General features: G+C 40.8%; 1 protein-coding gene across 1 annotated transcript in view; it reads right to left on the bottom strand.

Annotated features, from left to right (window-relative positions):
- The window catches only part of ENTREP1 (endosomal transmembrane epsin interactor 1), a 70,873-nt gene that overhangs the window by 25,356 nt on the left and 30,600 nt on the right, over positions 1-14,917 (bottom strand). The window contains exon 4 of the mRNA XM_075210961.1: positions 12,009-12,137. Coding sequence (XP_075067062.1) covers positions 12,009-12,137 — 129 coding nt within the window. The remainder of the gene's footprint in view (positions 1-12,008; positions 12,138-14,917) is intronic.

The following is a 14,917-nucleotide window of genomic DNA, read 5'->3' as shown; positions in this document are numbered from 1 at the left end:
GCACGTCTTGGGATACAATAGTGGGATATCGATACCAGTGTACTGTATACAGGGCCGCCTTCTGAAAAAAATCACCAGGATGCAATCGCAGGGGTGGAGGAATCATTCCCCCTGCGATCATGTGATCTGTGACAGGCAGAGCACATGATCGCAGGGGGAATGATTCCTCCACCCCTGCGATCGCATTCTGGTGCCTGGCTGTCACGGTGATAGCCAGGCTGAAGACAGAGTAGCGGAGATTAGCGGAGATCAGCGGCGGGCCCCCAGGTAAGTATATGTTCCGCTCTTGTACCGGGCCCCCTGGTGAGCCCGGGCCCGGTACAACAGTACCCCCCTGATGGCGGCCCTGACTGTATACACTCCACCGTCTGAGACCAAAAGTCTCCTACCACAGGACAGCCCGAGATCAGGTGCCAGAAAGAGGTGGAGGAATCTCCGCATTTTGGACAGTTACAGTCGGATCAGGCACACCCATCTGGAACAGCCTGTAGGGAGATTAATAAACTATGTGCAGAATATACAGCTGCACCTGCTTATACCTGGTACAAGAGGTGGCCTCACGGGCACTATCAAGCACGCATTTCCAGTCCTCATCCGTCAATGGTCTAGTCTAGTTCACAACCCTGCCGCAGTCTAGCCAAATCATCGGAAGTGAGTATGGAAAGTACAGTGGCATATAACATTGAGATGTATTTTGTGGAACCCACTCTTTTAAGAAGTACAAGGGTCCGGCCCAAAAGAGATATGGGTGCTTCCAAATTATGCCACTAAGGTGTGACTGCGTTGTAAGTATGTAATAATAATAATAATATTTGCTAAGTGAAAATCTACCTGTAGCTGTGCAAAAGATTTGAGGGTACCACTGGAATATAATTACCCAGGAGAGGTAATACTTGCCACCCGCCACCTAGAACATTGGTGTAATTTGTAAAGCTCAGCGAGTGTGTTATTAGCCCATATTGGAGTATCCACATCTAGCCCCATGGATTGCAGCACCTCCTTACAATGTTCCAGATCATTAAAGCCTGTTTGAGCAGCGGCAGGGTTTGTTCTAGTGACTCTAGTGCCCAATAAAGCCTGTATGGGTGGTCTATCAATCCCTGTACATCCCTTCAGGAAACTAATGAGGTCAGCCATTGGGGGTCCCCAATCCACTCCAGGAGATGAGCCAGTTGTGCAGCAAAATAGTAGGGCAGGGCCAGGCCACTCCACACTCGTGGACGACACAAGGAGGTCAACGTAATACATGCCTGCTTCTCCCATTCTACTGAGTCAAATGCTTTAGCTGCATCTAGGGATACAATCACTGCCCTATTCCCGTGACCACCAGGCATCTGTAAATGGGTGTAAAGGCGCCGAAGGTTGATGGCTGTAGACTTTCCCGGGATAAACCTCGTCTGGTCTGGAGGTGAGCAATAACATTGTTTAGTCTCATTGCAAGTATTAAAATTTTAATGTCTGTTGTCAGCAGGGAAATGGGTCTAATCTATACGATTCAGGCAGCAGCGGGTCCTTGCCTGGTTTAGGGATGACCACTATTACTGCCTCAGACATGGATGGCGGGAGAGTCGCTGCCTCACAGAATTAGTTATAATGGTTCAATAAAGTAGGGATAAAGACGGTGCCAAATTTTTTATATAGCTTCATGGGCAGCTCATTCACACCCGGAGCCTTGTTACATTTAAAGGAAACTATAGCCGCTTCAATTTCTTCTGCAGCAATGGGGGCCTCAAGGGAATCCACAGCCTCCATTGAGAGCCTGGGGAGACTCACTCAGGACAAATAATCATTCAATTGGAATGTGAAATAGTCCGCCCTGGAGGTGTACGAATCCTCGTAGTAGGCTCTAAATACTATTGCAATTTTCTCGGTCTCAAAATGGATAGTAGCTGACCAGCCAGATATGGAAGCTATAGCCTTGGTTTGCAGTTCCATCCTGGCCAAATATGCCATGAGCGCAAAAGCGCCGTGGAGTGGCGGGTGGCTTTAACATACATTTGAAACTGTATGCAACGAAGACTTCTGCATTTTTATTTACAGTAGAAATGGCAGGTCTTTTTCTGGCTATAGCAGTGTGCTGGGGGATCTTTCTGTGTGTTTGTTCCGTTTAGGATAACCCCACCTATTCAAGCACCTGCTATGAGCCTATAAATTGATTGAGCAACTTCCACTTCTCTACAAATATGCCATGAGGCTTCCACTCTTGTCGCCCTGTGCATACATAGTGTGTTTAGAGCAGAGAAGCCTACGGGAATATTTATCTAGCAAATAGTCAGCCCAATTTTTCTGCGCATGAAACCAAGTCAGCCGATCAGCTGGGAGCCCTGTTGATAAATATACCTACTCCAAATTCTGACAGACCTGATCTAATCTAATTTTTCACCCATCTTAAATTTTTATAGAAAGTGAAACGGTTAGCCCCAATCCGGGCTTCTAGTTGAACTGCACATGCATGTATCAGCAAGTTATGTACATGCAGCTAAGCATAAACAGGGTAGAAAACTTATCAGATGTTTGTAGGACATTTAGCACATCCGCAGCCTACCATTGACGGGAAGATCAGAGGGAAGGTGCACTCTTTTGGGGTTATCCAACCATTATTTTCATCCATTTTTTACACTTGCCTGGTTAGGAGAAAGCCAGCACATGGTCACTGCCTCTCTGGCCAATACCAACGATTCATGTAATGTTTTATGCTCATGGTGAGGAAGGCTTTACTCCAATCAACTTCCATTCCTCCATTTCCAGAGAAACAGAGATGGGAGATACAGTAATGTTTGAATATAACTTCAAATTAAAGAAGTCATCATGGGTTACATTTAATACTTCAATGCAATTTTAACTATGCCAGCTTTAATACTTTAAACCATAAACCAGTTTTCTTTTGGATAAATAATAAAGGAAAAATGTCAGAAACAAGGTTTCATGGGTATTTAGAATTCTTTAATATGTAAACGTTTCCTCCTGGTGAAGCGACATATGGTCAGATATATTAAAAGATGGGTTAACATTAGAGATGTTCACTAACCCCCGTGTTTTGGTTTTGAATCTATTTTTTTGAAAAATTGCTAAAATATGCTAAAATCACATAATTTGGCTCTTTTTTTTCCCTACATGAACCTCAATAACACTAATTTCCAGTCATTTCCAGTCAATTTTGAACACCTCACAGGTCACAATAATATTTTCACTATCGGCCAAAGACTTCAGCGAGCTGGCTGGATACTAAGCGACAGAGCAATGGCACAAACACACGGCAGTTCATAGCACATGTAGGAAACATTGCCACACAGCTGTGGCAGAAAAAAAGAGTGGTGCAAGATGGAATTGTCCTTCGGACCTCCCACTGACCCTTATGTTGGATGTTAAAAAGGACATGCACAGTTTAACAAACCAAGCACTTCAGCGACAAGGAGTGCCAGACTTGTGGCTGAAGTGCTTGGTTTGTTTGGGCCCCCACAACATAAGCTAACAATGGGCTTAAGGCAGCTAAGCTAACAGGGCTGTTAATAAACTCTACAACGGCAAGTCATGCACCAGTGAAAGCAGTTCTTGTCAGTGATAAGAAGAAGGCCATTGTCATGCATGGGCATAAGACCAAACAATGCACCTCTTATGTGTCAAATTATTTTTAGCCAAATCCTGACAACAGTTGTCTAGCCATTTGTAGCTTTTGGAAAGCCACAGTCAGTAGAGGTAGGGACCACCTAGGAACCTTATCCATGTTACGCCTTCTCATACCAAGCTCTTGGGAAAATCAGAAAATCAGAAACTTATGCTAAAAACATAACAAGAAGCAGTCCAGCATCAAGTACTGCACTAACTATGCAAAACTTAAACAGCATAACATATTCAAACAAGCAATGGATGTGAGGGGACGGTAGGTGAGAGGGGGCAATGGATGTGAGGGGACGGTAGGTGAGAGGGGTAGGGTAGGAAGATCACAAGTCCGAAGCTTTATTGAGACAGACATAAATATAGGGACGGGTGCATAAATTAATGCAAGACATTCAACAAAACTTCAAACAGTGATGGGGAAATGGTTGGGAGGGGGTAAGGGAGGGAGATACCCAAGCCCAAGGCTTAATTCAATAAACAGATACATAGGGGGGGAGAAGGAGAAGAGGGAGACAACAATCAATCATCTTCCTCTTCCTCAGGACTGTCAAGGGTGTTCTAGTCTCTAAGCAGGCTGTGGAGCAGCCCGTGACAGTCCAAGATGGTCATCTTCTCACTTTTCATGATGAGGCGGTTCCTGGCAAGCCAAATAGCGTCATTAAAGCAGTTCATAAGGCGCCAGGGCTTCTGGATTGCCCCAATAGTTTGGGTCCCAGGAAATAATTCATAAAATACTGAATGGTATGAAAGGCAAGTGCCTGTGCAGTCCCCAAAAATATGATGTGCTGTTTCCCTTCTGGTGATACAGAAGGGGCAGTGGACATATCTGCACTGGTTCCGGGAGTGCATGAATGTCCTGAGAGGCAGCCCCCCCTGGATAGCCATCCATGCAATGTCTTTATGTCTATTAGTCAGCCTCTAGACTAATTGCTCAGTGCCATTGCTAACATAGAAACAGGGATAGCAGACAGTGTTCTTGTCATTCTCCAGTCTCCAGTGACACTGCTCTGTGCCACTGCTCATACAGAAACAGGAGGGATGGCAGTGTCCTTGTCACTCTCCAGTGCCATTGCTCAGTGCTATTGCTAACACAGAAACAGGGGTGGCAGTGGTCTTGTCACTTTCCAGTCTCCAGTCACATTGCTCTGCGCTACTGCTTATACAGAAAGTAAACAGTAGGGGTGGAAGTGTTCTTGTTACTCTCCAGTCACAGTGCCATTGCTCTCACAGAAACAAATTGGGTAGCAGTGTTCTTGTCAGTCTCCAGTGCCTTAACTCAGTGTCATCAATACGGCAACCAGCTGCTGGCACCACTCATGATGATACTAGTCTTTCTACGTCATCTACTAAAGCATATGCTGAAGAGCATAGTGGGTTTAAGTCAGGGAAACTGAAATCCAAAAAACAAGCTTTTACATTAGAGGTGTAGACTATAGTCTACACCTCACTGTAGCACCAAAGGATTATCTCACACATTTACCCTACATTTCATTCAAGTACATGTTACTGTCTCACTTTTCCTATTGACATGTTATCTCATCCTGCTGACTTTTTTTCACATTATTCTTTTATGTATTTTGCCACTTTTCTTTTTCCTTCATGCTACCGCTTGGGAAGATCCAACAGACCGACAACAGGCAAACAAGATCAACACTCACAAAAAACAAGAGCTTCACAGCAACAAAGAGCTAAGTACTCTTTGAAAGGAGTCTTGTTTTGCTATGTAAAGAAATGTCTTTAGTAGGAGCATAGATACTTCCTCACAAGTATAGGTTCCTCACACCACATCATATATACTCATATATATGGTGTATTTTACTTGAGCATTCTAGCGATTGTTTTTTTTTTCAACTGGTTATGAAGACCTCGTGGGTAACGTGGGAGCTGCCATATTGGTTCGCGTGCCAAAACTTTCTAGTTTTCCCAAGTTGTCTGTCTGCCTTTTTGATGGTGCCATGGGTCTCAAGTCGAACACCCTAAATATATAACATTGTGCCTAATTTTAATGCAAATTTGTTTAACAGTATTTACTGCCAGGATAATTTAAGAGAGGTGCTCTTGTAGCACATGTCTGCTGTATGTGCAGCCAGGTCATGCCGCTTAATGTATATGTTTAATAATAACCTATACACTTATTATTTGGAATAATAGATTTTTAGAATGACAAACACAGAGCACTAACATTGCATGAAGCTTTAACATTCAAATGTGATTATTAAAATTTTAGTTATTTTACTAACAAGATATTGAAGGGCTGCAATGCATTATTTAAAACATATCTTTTACTTTTAATTTAAATGATAATCATCAATAGTTATCAGTGGTATAAATTATATACAACTTAAATTGCTGGCTTCTGCACCCTTGAATTTCTAAATATAGTTAAAGCATGATGTGTACCGAGCCAATGACGAATTCCAGGAGCTTTCCTGGAGATTCCAGCGGCCCTGGCCAGGGTGAGGGATTGTCGTATACTGGGGTCATGCTGGTCGGGCAGAAAGTATGAATATCTATTACCCGCTCAGCAATAATAAATTTAATATGGCAGCACTGTCAATAGGATTTCAGAAAATATTATATAATGTATGTTAAGTGTATTTAAATGAGGTTTGCAAAAAGGTACTAATTTTTTTAAATGCTTTAAATTCTGCAGAGACACTGGGGTATATTTAATAAACTGCGGGTACGAAAAAGTGGAGGTGTTGTCTATAGCAACCAATCGGATTCTAGCTTTTCATTTATTTAGTACATTCTACAAAATGACAGCTAGAATCTGATTGGTTGCTATAGGCAACATCGCCACTTTTTCAAACCCGCAGTTTAGTAAATCTAGCCCACTGTATTATTTTGTATTTTGGGGTGGGTTGATACACTTATTAAATATAAAGACCAACAAGGATGTGCCTAATATCATAGCTAGTGCTAAGTTTGGAGCTTGGAGGAGCTTCAAATTTTCCCAGGTCAATTTTAAACAAACCAGGACTTAGATGCAAGTTATAAAAACATGTCTATACTAAAACTATTGGTTCAATAGAAACAATACAGCAACTAATGGCCCAATACACCACTGCCAGGCCTATTTGAAAGAAATAGAAAAAATATGTTAAGGGCATAATTTCTCAATTTCTTTTATACAGTGGCATTCACAGAGTTATGATCCTGATAAGATAAGAACAAACAGATGAATGGAATGTGGAAACACATCTAGAAACAAACTTCTCTGCAAATGATGCATATTAATGCCTTTTTAGGACAGGACACACTGTTAAATCATAGTGCATTTACAGTAAGGCAAATGTTTGTACAACAGAAAACTTAAGAACAAAGAATATACTGCCTTGGCTTACAGGATATTTCTAGACTTTGAAGTGTGCATTGTCAGCACTGCCTATTGGTAAATTAAGAAGCTTTCTAAGCTCCAGGAACAATACAGCACAAATCAGTGTCTTTGTCTAATTAACAGGAAGGTCAATCTGCCCCCGAGTGCTAAGAAGGTAGCCGAGGTCCTGGCCAGAAATCATGAAACAATTACACCAGGAGAATAACCTGTGGGAAATAAAGTTCAGTAAAGTTTCTTTAGTACAAAACAGTGATGTACATAAGAATAAAGGCAAAGCACTAGTTCTTTATTTATAATCAATGGTACCCTTTTCTAGGCTTCATACTTTGTGCAGAAAGGCCAAAAATTCATTAAAAACAGAGTAGCTTGCAAGAACTATTAATAAAAATAAAAAATGCCGTAAAAATTGTCTTATTTTTTATCCAGGTCACTCTAATGTTGCAAATCGAGTATGCTGACAAAATGTAACATTAATCAAGAATTGTAGCTACACTATTTTAATACATTCGTTTCAAATTTAAAGGACCACTGTAACCGGATGTGCTTGCTTTGCCACCTGGTCTGTAGGGGGAGAAGAATGTAGGGATGTTACACAGTTTATCTGGTTGCTTTCTGACCATTAGTATCTGACTATTACCGACCACTTCTCCTAGTGTCACCTGCCACCAGACATTCACCGACTTGCGAATGCTAACTGCGCAATCGTTGTAGGAGAATTCGGCTGCCACCACTTGGCTCCTTCAACACCGGCTAGAACTGCTTACTTCTGGGTAGCTGGTATAGCTGCTGCATGGCGCCTTTGCTGTGTACTGTCTGGTACCTCCTGACCGCTTACTATAGGTTAGGACTGCTGGGTAGTGGGCAGAGCGTTAATACAGAGACACTAGGTTAAACACAAGACAGCTGGGGAACGGATTAGAGGGAAAGTTCTTATCTGTTAGTCACAGGATACAGCAGGCAATAGGCGTCAGGCAGAATCTGCAAGCAGTGATAGTTATGGGCTCAAGGGGTCCTCACAAGGACCAGTACACACTAGTTGTAAGTACTAATGATAATCTAGAAGTACAGATGGTATACTATATTACATGGTTAAACAGAGCTCTTTATACACCATAAGAAAAAGTGGCCACACCTGTTAATTATTGAATTGAAGTGTTTCATTCCGACCCGTTGCCAGAGGTTTATAAAATCAAGCACCTAGCCATGCAGTCTTCATTTGCAAACATTTGTGACACAAAACAGGTCGTTCTGAAGAGCTCAGTGACTTCAAGCGTGGTACTGTGATAGGATACCACCTTTGCAATAAGAAATTGAAACTTCATCCCTGCTGGATATTCCTTGGTCAATTGTAAGTGATATTATTAGAAAGTGAAAGTGTTTAGGAACAACAACAACTCCGCTATGAAGCGGAAGACCACGTAAAATCACAGAGCGGAGTCAAAGACTGCTAAGGCGCATGGTGCGTAAGTCGCCAACGCTCTGCTGATTCCATAGCTGAAGAGTTCTGGCAATAATGTAAGCACAAAAACTGTGCAGTGAGAGTTTAATGGAATAGGTTGTCATAGGCGAGCAGCTGCATGTAAGCCTTAGATCACCAAGACCAATGCCAAGAGTCAGATGGAGTGGTGTGAAGCACACCGAGACTGGCCTGTGGAGCATTGGAAACATGTTTTGTGGAGTGACGAATCATGCATCTCTGTTTGGCAGTTAAATGGGCGAGTCTGGGTGCCAGGAGAATGTTACCTGCCTGAATGCATTATGCCAACTGTGAAATTTAGTGGAAGACGTATAATGGTATGGGACTGTTTCAGGGTTTGGGCTAGGCCTCTTATCTCCAGTGAAGGGCAATCTTAATGCTTCAGCATTAAGGCCCTTTTCTATTCCAACATGACTGTACCTCAGTGCACAAAGCAAGGACTACAAAGACATGGTTTGATAAGTTCAGTGTGGACGAACTTGACTGGCCCTCACAAAGTGCTGACCTTAACCCCATCAAACACCTTTTGGATGAACTGGAATGAAAATTGTGAGCCAGGCCTTCTGGTCCAACATCAGTGCCTGACCTCATAAAAGTTCTACAGAATGAATGGGCACAAATTCCCACTGAAACACTACAACATCTTGTGGAAAGCCTTCCAAAAAGAGTGGAAGCTGTTATTGCTTCAAAAGGGGGACCAAATCCATATTAAAGTATATGTATTTGAATACAATATCATTACAGTCCCTGTTGGCGAAAGGGTCAAGTGTCTGAATACTTTTGTCCATATAGTCTATACAGTTTCTGACACATGTTGGCAGGGGGTAAATCGGCCCCCTCTCCTAACAGGCACCACAAAAGCGGAGATATTACATTCAATGATTAGCATAAGGATGTAATATGTTCTCTAAACATGGATTTAAATGAAATTTAAACTTAACAAAATTTACATCAATCTGTGATTTACTAAATTACTTGTTGTTAGGTTTCCAATCTCTCTAAGGCCCAGGATGAAAGTGTAACGACCCCTTCCTGTGCATTCAGACTAATAGATGTCTTGGTCACTCACAAATGAAAAGGCTTAATTAGATTTCCTTTCTTCCTTTCTTACAAAACCACATTTCCTCCAACATACGCCTACTCCATCACAAATCAATACATTTCTTTTAGAAAAATAAGTATATTTGCAATGATATACATCAGCTCACTACACCACTAATTGAAATAAATTCATACAATAAGTTCTTTATAAGTGATTCAGCCACAAGCACTAACATCTTAAATTTGAAGTATGAAGTAAGAAGAAAAATCTCATGTTCCTCTGCAGTTCTGTTAAAAAGTAAAGTTTATCACCTTACTCCATTACAGAGAGCTGAAGCCACATTCCAAAGTAAGTTAAAACTACATATTATACAGGACAAAATGCTGATATTTCAGCAATAAAGCTGTTTTTACAACAATGTCCATGTTCCTTACACAGTACATTTTAGTACAGATAGTTTGCAATCTTTTCACTTACACTGGTGGCTCAGGCAACTCCCTACTCTCTACAAAGTTTGGTTGCCCACAGGCATTTATACTGTGTCTGACTTGCATTTTTACCACAAAATGTGTAAACACTTGTACCCAATCTATGGGTATATATCCATTTGGACTCATACTTCTGTGCACTGCAGAGCATTTTTTTGATTGCTGCTTGTTCCATTTCAGTGTGATCAAAGCATGTCACAGCGGCTAAAATGGCCATTCTCAATTGGAGCTCATTGTACATTATATACCCACTAGGAATTAAGACAAGCAATTTAAACAGTGTTGTGCTGTATTTTTCATATTCATCACAATTTAAATGTTTGATCAATTAGGGAGTCCCAAACATTTCCCCAAACCACCAGCCAATCACATTGTGGCTAGTGTGGAAAACCAGTTGTAATTAACGCAGCAATTTTTGACACTCCCGGTCAATAGTCTTCTCTCATTCTGCAGCGGGTCCAAGCAGAGCATTCTGCTGTCTCTTGTTTTTATTTCCAGTGCATTACAAGAAGATGATTTTCCTGTGGATTAAATAACTAACCAGTGGGTAACCAACCACAGATGGCAACATGCTTTATGTATACATTTTAAGGATAAACATCCATTGATAACATATAGTGGCTTCCTTACATGCTCTTTAAATGAAAAAAAAAAGACATTAAGATAGAATTTTCCTGTAGTTAGTGCCAGGAAAACCTCAAGAGAAGATGAGTGGCTTGCCTCAGAAGGCATTGTTGCAAAGGTGGCATAAAAGTGGCAGGATCCAGCAGTAAGAACAAACAGAGCTAGTCTGTCTAAAATGAAAGAGTTAGACTCTAAGTTTTGCAGACATCCACATCAGACATCCATATCCTGGCTGTCCATATTCATATCCTCATCCCCAGTGAATTGCCATGTCTGGCAGTCAAACAGGGATGATAAAATGCATAAGAACAATGCCTCAAGTAGGGAATTCTGTAGAGCAGCCTTTGCCTGTAGCATTGCATGGTTATGTCCTACATAGAGTGTAACACCCTCAGTTTGATTTCAGATGCTTTATTTAGCTTAGTAGTCACATATGTTGCAGCTAGAAAGTAAGAGATATCCATAGTATAAGCCCAAATTGAAAATAAACAGATTTCTCTGAAATATTCAGCACTCATTCATTACCATGGCTTTGTGTACTGCAGTGACATTACCTAATATATTTTCTGCATTTACCTTAAATTGCATATTGCACTGCTGGTTACTATGGTAAGAGTATTTCAGCGCATTCATTCTATACTGCAAACTTGCACTAAAACCACAGCCAGTTCGTGCAGGTTAGGCAATGAAAGTAAATGTTCGATTGGTTGCTATGATTCTTTACTCAGGGTTAGTAAATTACCCCCAGTAAATGACTCAGAGGGGAGTAAAATATTTTTATATTAAACAAATGTATCGGCTATCAACATAGTATAATGTTTTTATCCCATATTATGGGGCTGATGTAGAGCGAGTACTACATCAGTTTGTGTAGCGTAGCTTGCGTGAAATTGTTCTGCCCATGTCCAGAAAAATGGCCTCACACATAAGCAGCTATGCAAGTTTGTGAGATTCTGGCACTTAAACCTACGTGTTTGGAGAAGCGGGACAGAGGAGGGAAAGGGTGCTCTAACTTAAGCCAAGTACAGTAAGGGGCATGTGCCTATATTATGCTTTGTATGCATGTTTAAGCAAATTTATTTATTTTTAATGTAGTTGTATTAGAGAAGTTTTTGAAATGTTATTGATGCCTAATAGCAATACTATTTTGCGAACTAAACAAATGATTACAAACATTGACGCAAGTGTATTGACGAATGCCTGTAATAAACCAGGTGCATATACAACGGATGCAACCTGCACGTATCGTGCGTTAACTGCAACTTTCCACATGTCAGCAATTGTGTCATTTTTAGTGAATGCAATCTGTGCCTCTGATTTGGGGTGCAATTGCAGCAAGCTCTGCATCAGACTAATAACATACAGTAGACTTCGATGCAATATAACTGTGCATTGATTATACTTGTCCACCAGTGGTACCTTGAGTAAGAGATGAACTGCAGTACAGGAATGGATCATGAACAACTTCAAAACATTTTCTTTCTCCAGACACTTGTTAGCCTGAGACTCTTCACAGCACACGCAGATTTTGCCTTCTGCCATGTCTACCTGTAATAACACAATTGTGATTAGAAATATTTAATCAGTGCCACTTTATCGAAACATGTGCAGGATTCACGCACTGCAAAAGAATGATGGACAAGTGTACTTACCAAGTTCTTGTTGATCAAGGACATGAAGAATGTTATGAATTCAGCTCTGAATTAGTCATTTTACATTAAAGATCAGAAACAAACATAGTCGTACCTATTATACATGTCTGTTTCAGCCAGAATGAGCACTGGATACATTACTGCAACACATGTCGCATGGTTAGCAACATCTGAGATATATTTCCAGGGACAACTTGCATGTAGGCAAGTAGATGTATGAATTTTCATTACTGATAACACAACATATGTTACATTTTCTCACAATTACATGACCATTGGACAGGATCATTACACATTTCTATTGGTTTTAAATACATTCAGTATATCTTAATTTATGACACACAAAGAATAAAAGAAAAACATAATGAAAATGACATGCAGATTAAGAGATACTGTAAAGTATTAATAATCAGCAACATTTTAGTGACAAATCTTAAAAAAATTGTAATGTCCTAGTGACAAAGGGACAATATCAATATATAATGTGTGCAACCTGTGGTTTGGGACCTGATAATCTGTTTTTGGTCTCCCTAGTTACAAAGTCTTTTTTGTGTAGATGTAAAAGTAGTTTGCACTCATGCACCTAACTCACACTCAAGAAGGAACGTCTCCAAATCCACCCAACTACTAATGCTGTCTTTGCCTAAACCTCCCAAAAAATTGGGTACATTTGTGCACAAGTAGGCATGTGCAGTCACGAAAGAGAATTTGCGTGGGGTGTTTGCACTTTGTATCTCACCCCAAAGAACAGGGAGAAGCAAACAGCTCTGTGTTATTCTCTGTCCTGTCAGCACTGACTGAATTTGAAATCTCCCAACATGCAAACTTAAGCAGTGGATGGTGCAGGGCTGGGAGGGTGTACTCCTGGCAAATAGTCCTAGAAAACAACGGGCACACAAAATTATCTTGGTGGTTAAAACTCTTCAGGACTGACTGGAGCATAACCCACATAAAATCACTGAGAAGTTCCAATGTTTCTACAGTAATCTCTACAACTTCTACGAATTGTCGGAACTTCCTCTAACCTTAATGAGCAATACTGATGGTTACATCATTAGATGTAATCTCCCTAAACTACCCCATCGGGGATAGAGCCAATTAATGCAATGATCACAGAAGAAGAAACCCTGACAACAACTTGTTGATGAAAATCACCACTGCTCCTTGCCCAGACAGATTCTCTGCTCTCTATAACAAAAACATTTAGTGACATTCTAACACCAAAACTCACAGCTCTTTTCAACTGAATTTGGGATGTAGCATCTTTTGCAGTAGCCACAATTGAAGCTACAATTTCAGTTATGCATGAGGAGCGCAAGGATCCCATGTACTACATCCAACTGTGTCCTATAAACCTTTGCTGAAATGCTGGCCAACAGGCTTAATGCATGGCTCACCAAACTAGTCCATCCTGATCACATAAAATGTGTTCCTAAAAGACAGGCAATGGATAACACCAGGAAAGAAATGTACCTAGTCTACCATATTAATATCTCCAAGATACCTGCCTTATTAATGGCATTAAATGACAAAAAGGCATCTAATGCCATTTTCATCCCACAGTGGTACAATGGCCCTGGGTCGATATTGAATTGGTGGTGCGTTCGTCATCATCTGCCTTTGCTATATTGTGGCTCTCCAAAGCTGGAGACTGTCAGTAGTTCAGTACCACCCTATGAATAACTTATACTTTTTAATGTGGGTACAATAAACTTCTCTCTAGTGCCTCCCAAGTCTCATCTCATATAATTTTGGCACAATATGGATGTCCCTCGATCTTCACTATATCTGGGTTCTCGAGTTAAAGTCAATAATAGATTCCAGAATGATTTGATCCAGACAGGAATATTTCCAATATTTCAAACTTGCAGGCCAATAATATTCTTATAATAGCCTTTTGCCGGTACCTAAATTATTATTTTTTTACTTCTACTCTATGGACATGTTAATAGCTACAACCTTAACCCCTTTTGAACGGCAATGCCTAAACAATAATTTCTCTAGAGGCTTGATATCTTTACTTTATCAGTCAATGCATCTCTTCAACACAGTACAAAAAGACTCTTATGTGTCTAAATGAGAGGAAAAGCTGGGTGAGATACTAGACTCAGATGAGAGGTCAGATACCTTGGCTGGAGAAGTGAAAGTTTCTGATAAAGAGTAGACCCCCTCTTCATTAGAATTCTATTTAGCAAAACCAGTTTGTTTGGCTTTGCTTGACAGTGGTCAAGTTAATTAAGAAACCAACGGCACCAATACAGGGACCGCCCACCTTTGGGTGTGAATGGAGAAACACATGTTCCTTGATTCGCAGTTACTTGCAGGACACAAAGCGGGAGAGATCTGTTGTTGGACGCTCTATGGATAAGTATGGATTATATATAGAAGCTGCAGTGTAAGGCAACAGAGATGAATGCTTTGGGTGGTACCAGGGTAAGATAACATAAATATGTGAAGTTTAAATAGTATAAATGGAGATTGAATGGAATTGTCTTTGAGAACAGATAGAATGGAGTTTGTGTAATGGAAAAGGCTGTTTGTTGTCCATAGGTAAATAACGTCTTTAATATGAAGGGAAGTCACTGCATAGGCAGCGGGCTAGAAAATTGTATGTGAGAAGACCCTTGGTACCGCTCCCTTGAAAAGACTCCCATAATGTGAGGAGGAGTTGCTGCC

Source organism: Mixophyes fleayi, chromosome 1, assembly GCF_038048845.1.
Source record: "Mixophyes fleayi isolate aMixFle1 chromosome 1, aMixFle1.hap1, whole genome shotgun sequence".
Classification (NCBI taxonomy): domain Eukaryota; kingdom Metazoa; phylum Chordata; class Amphibia; order Anura; family Limnodynastidae; genus Mixophyes; species Mixophyes fleayi.
Note: the sequence above shows the minus strand (reverse complement) of the source record. Positions and strands in the feature narration are given on the sequence as shown.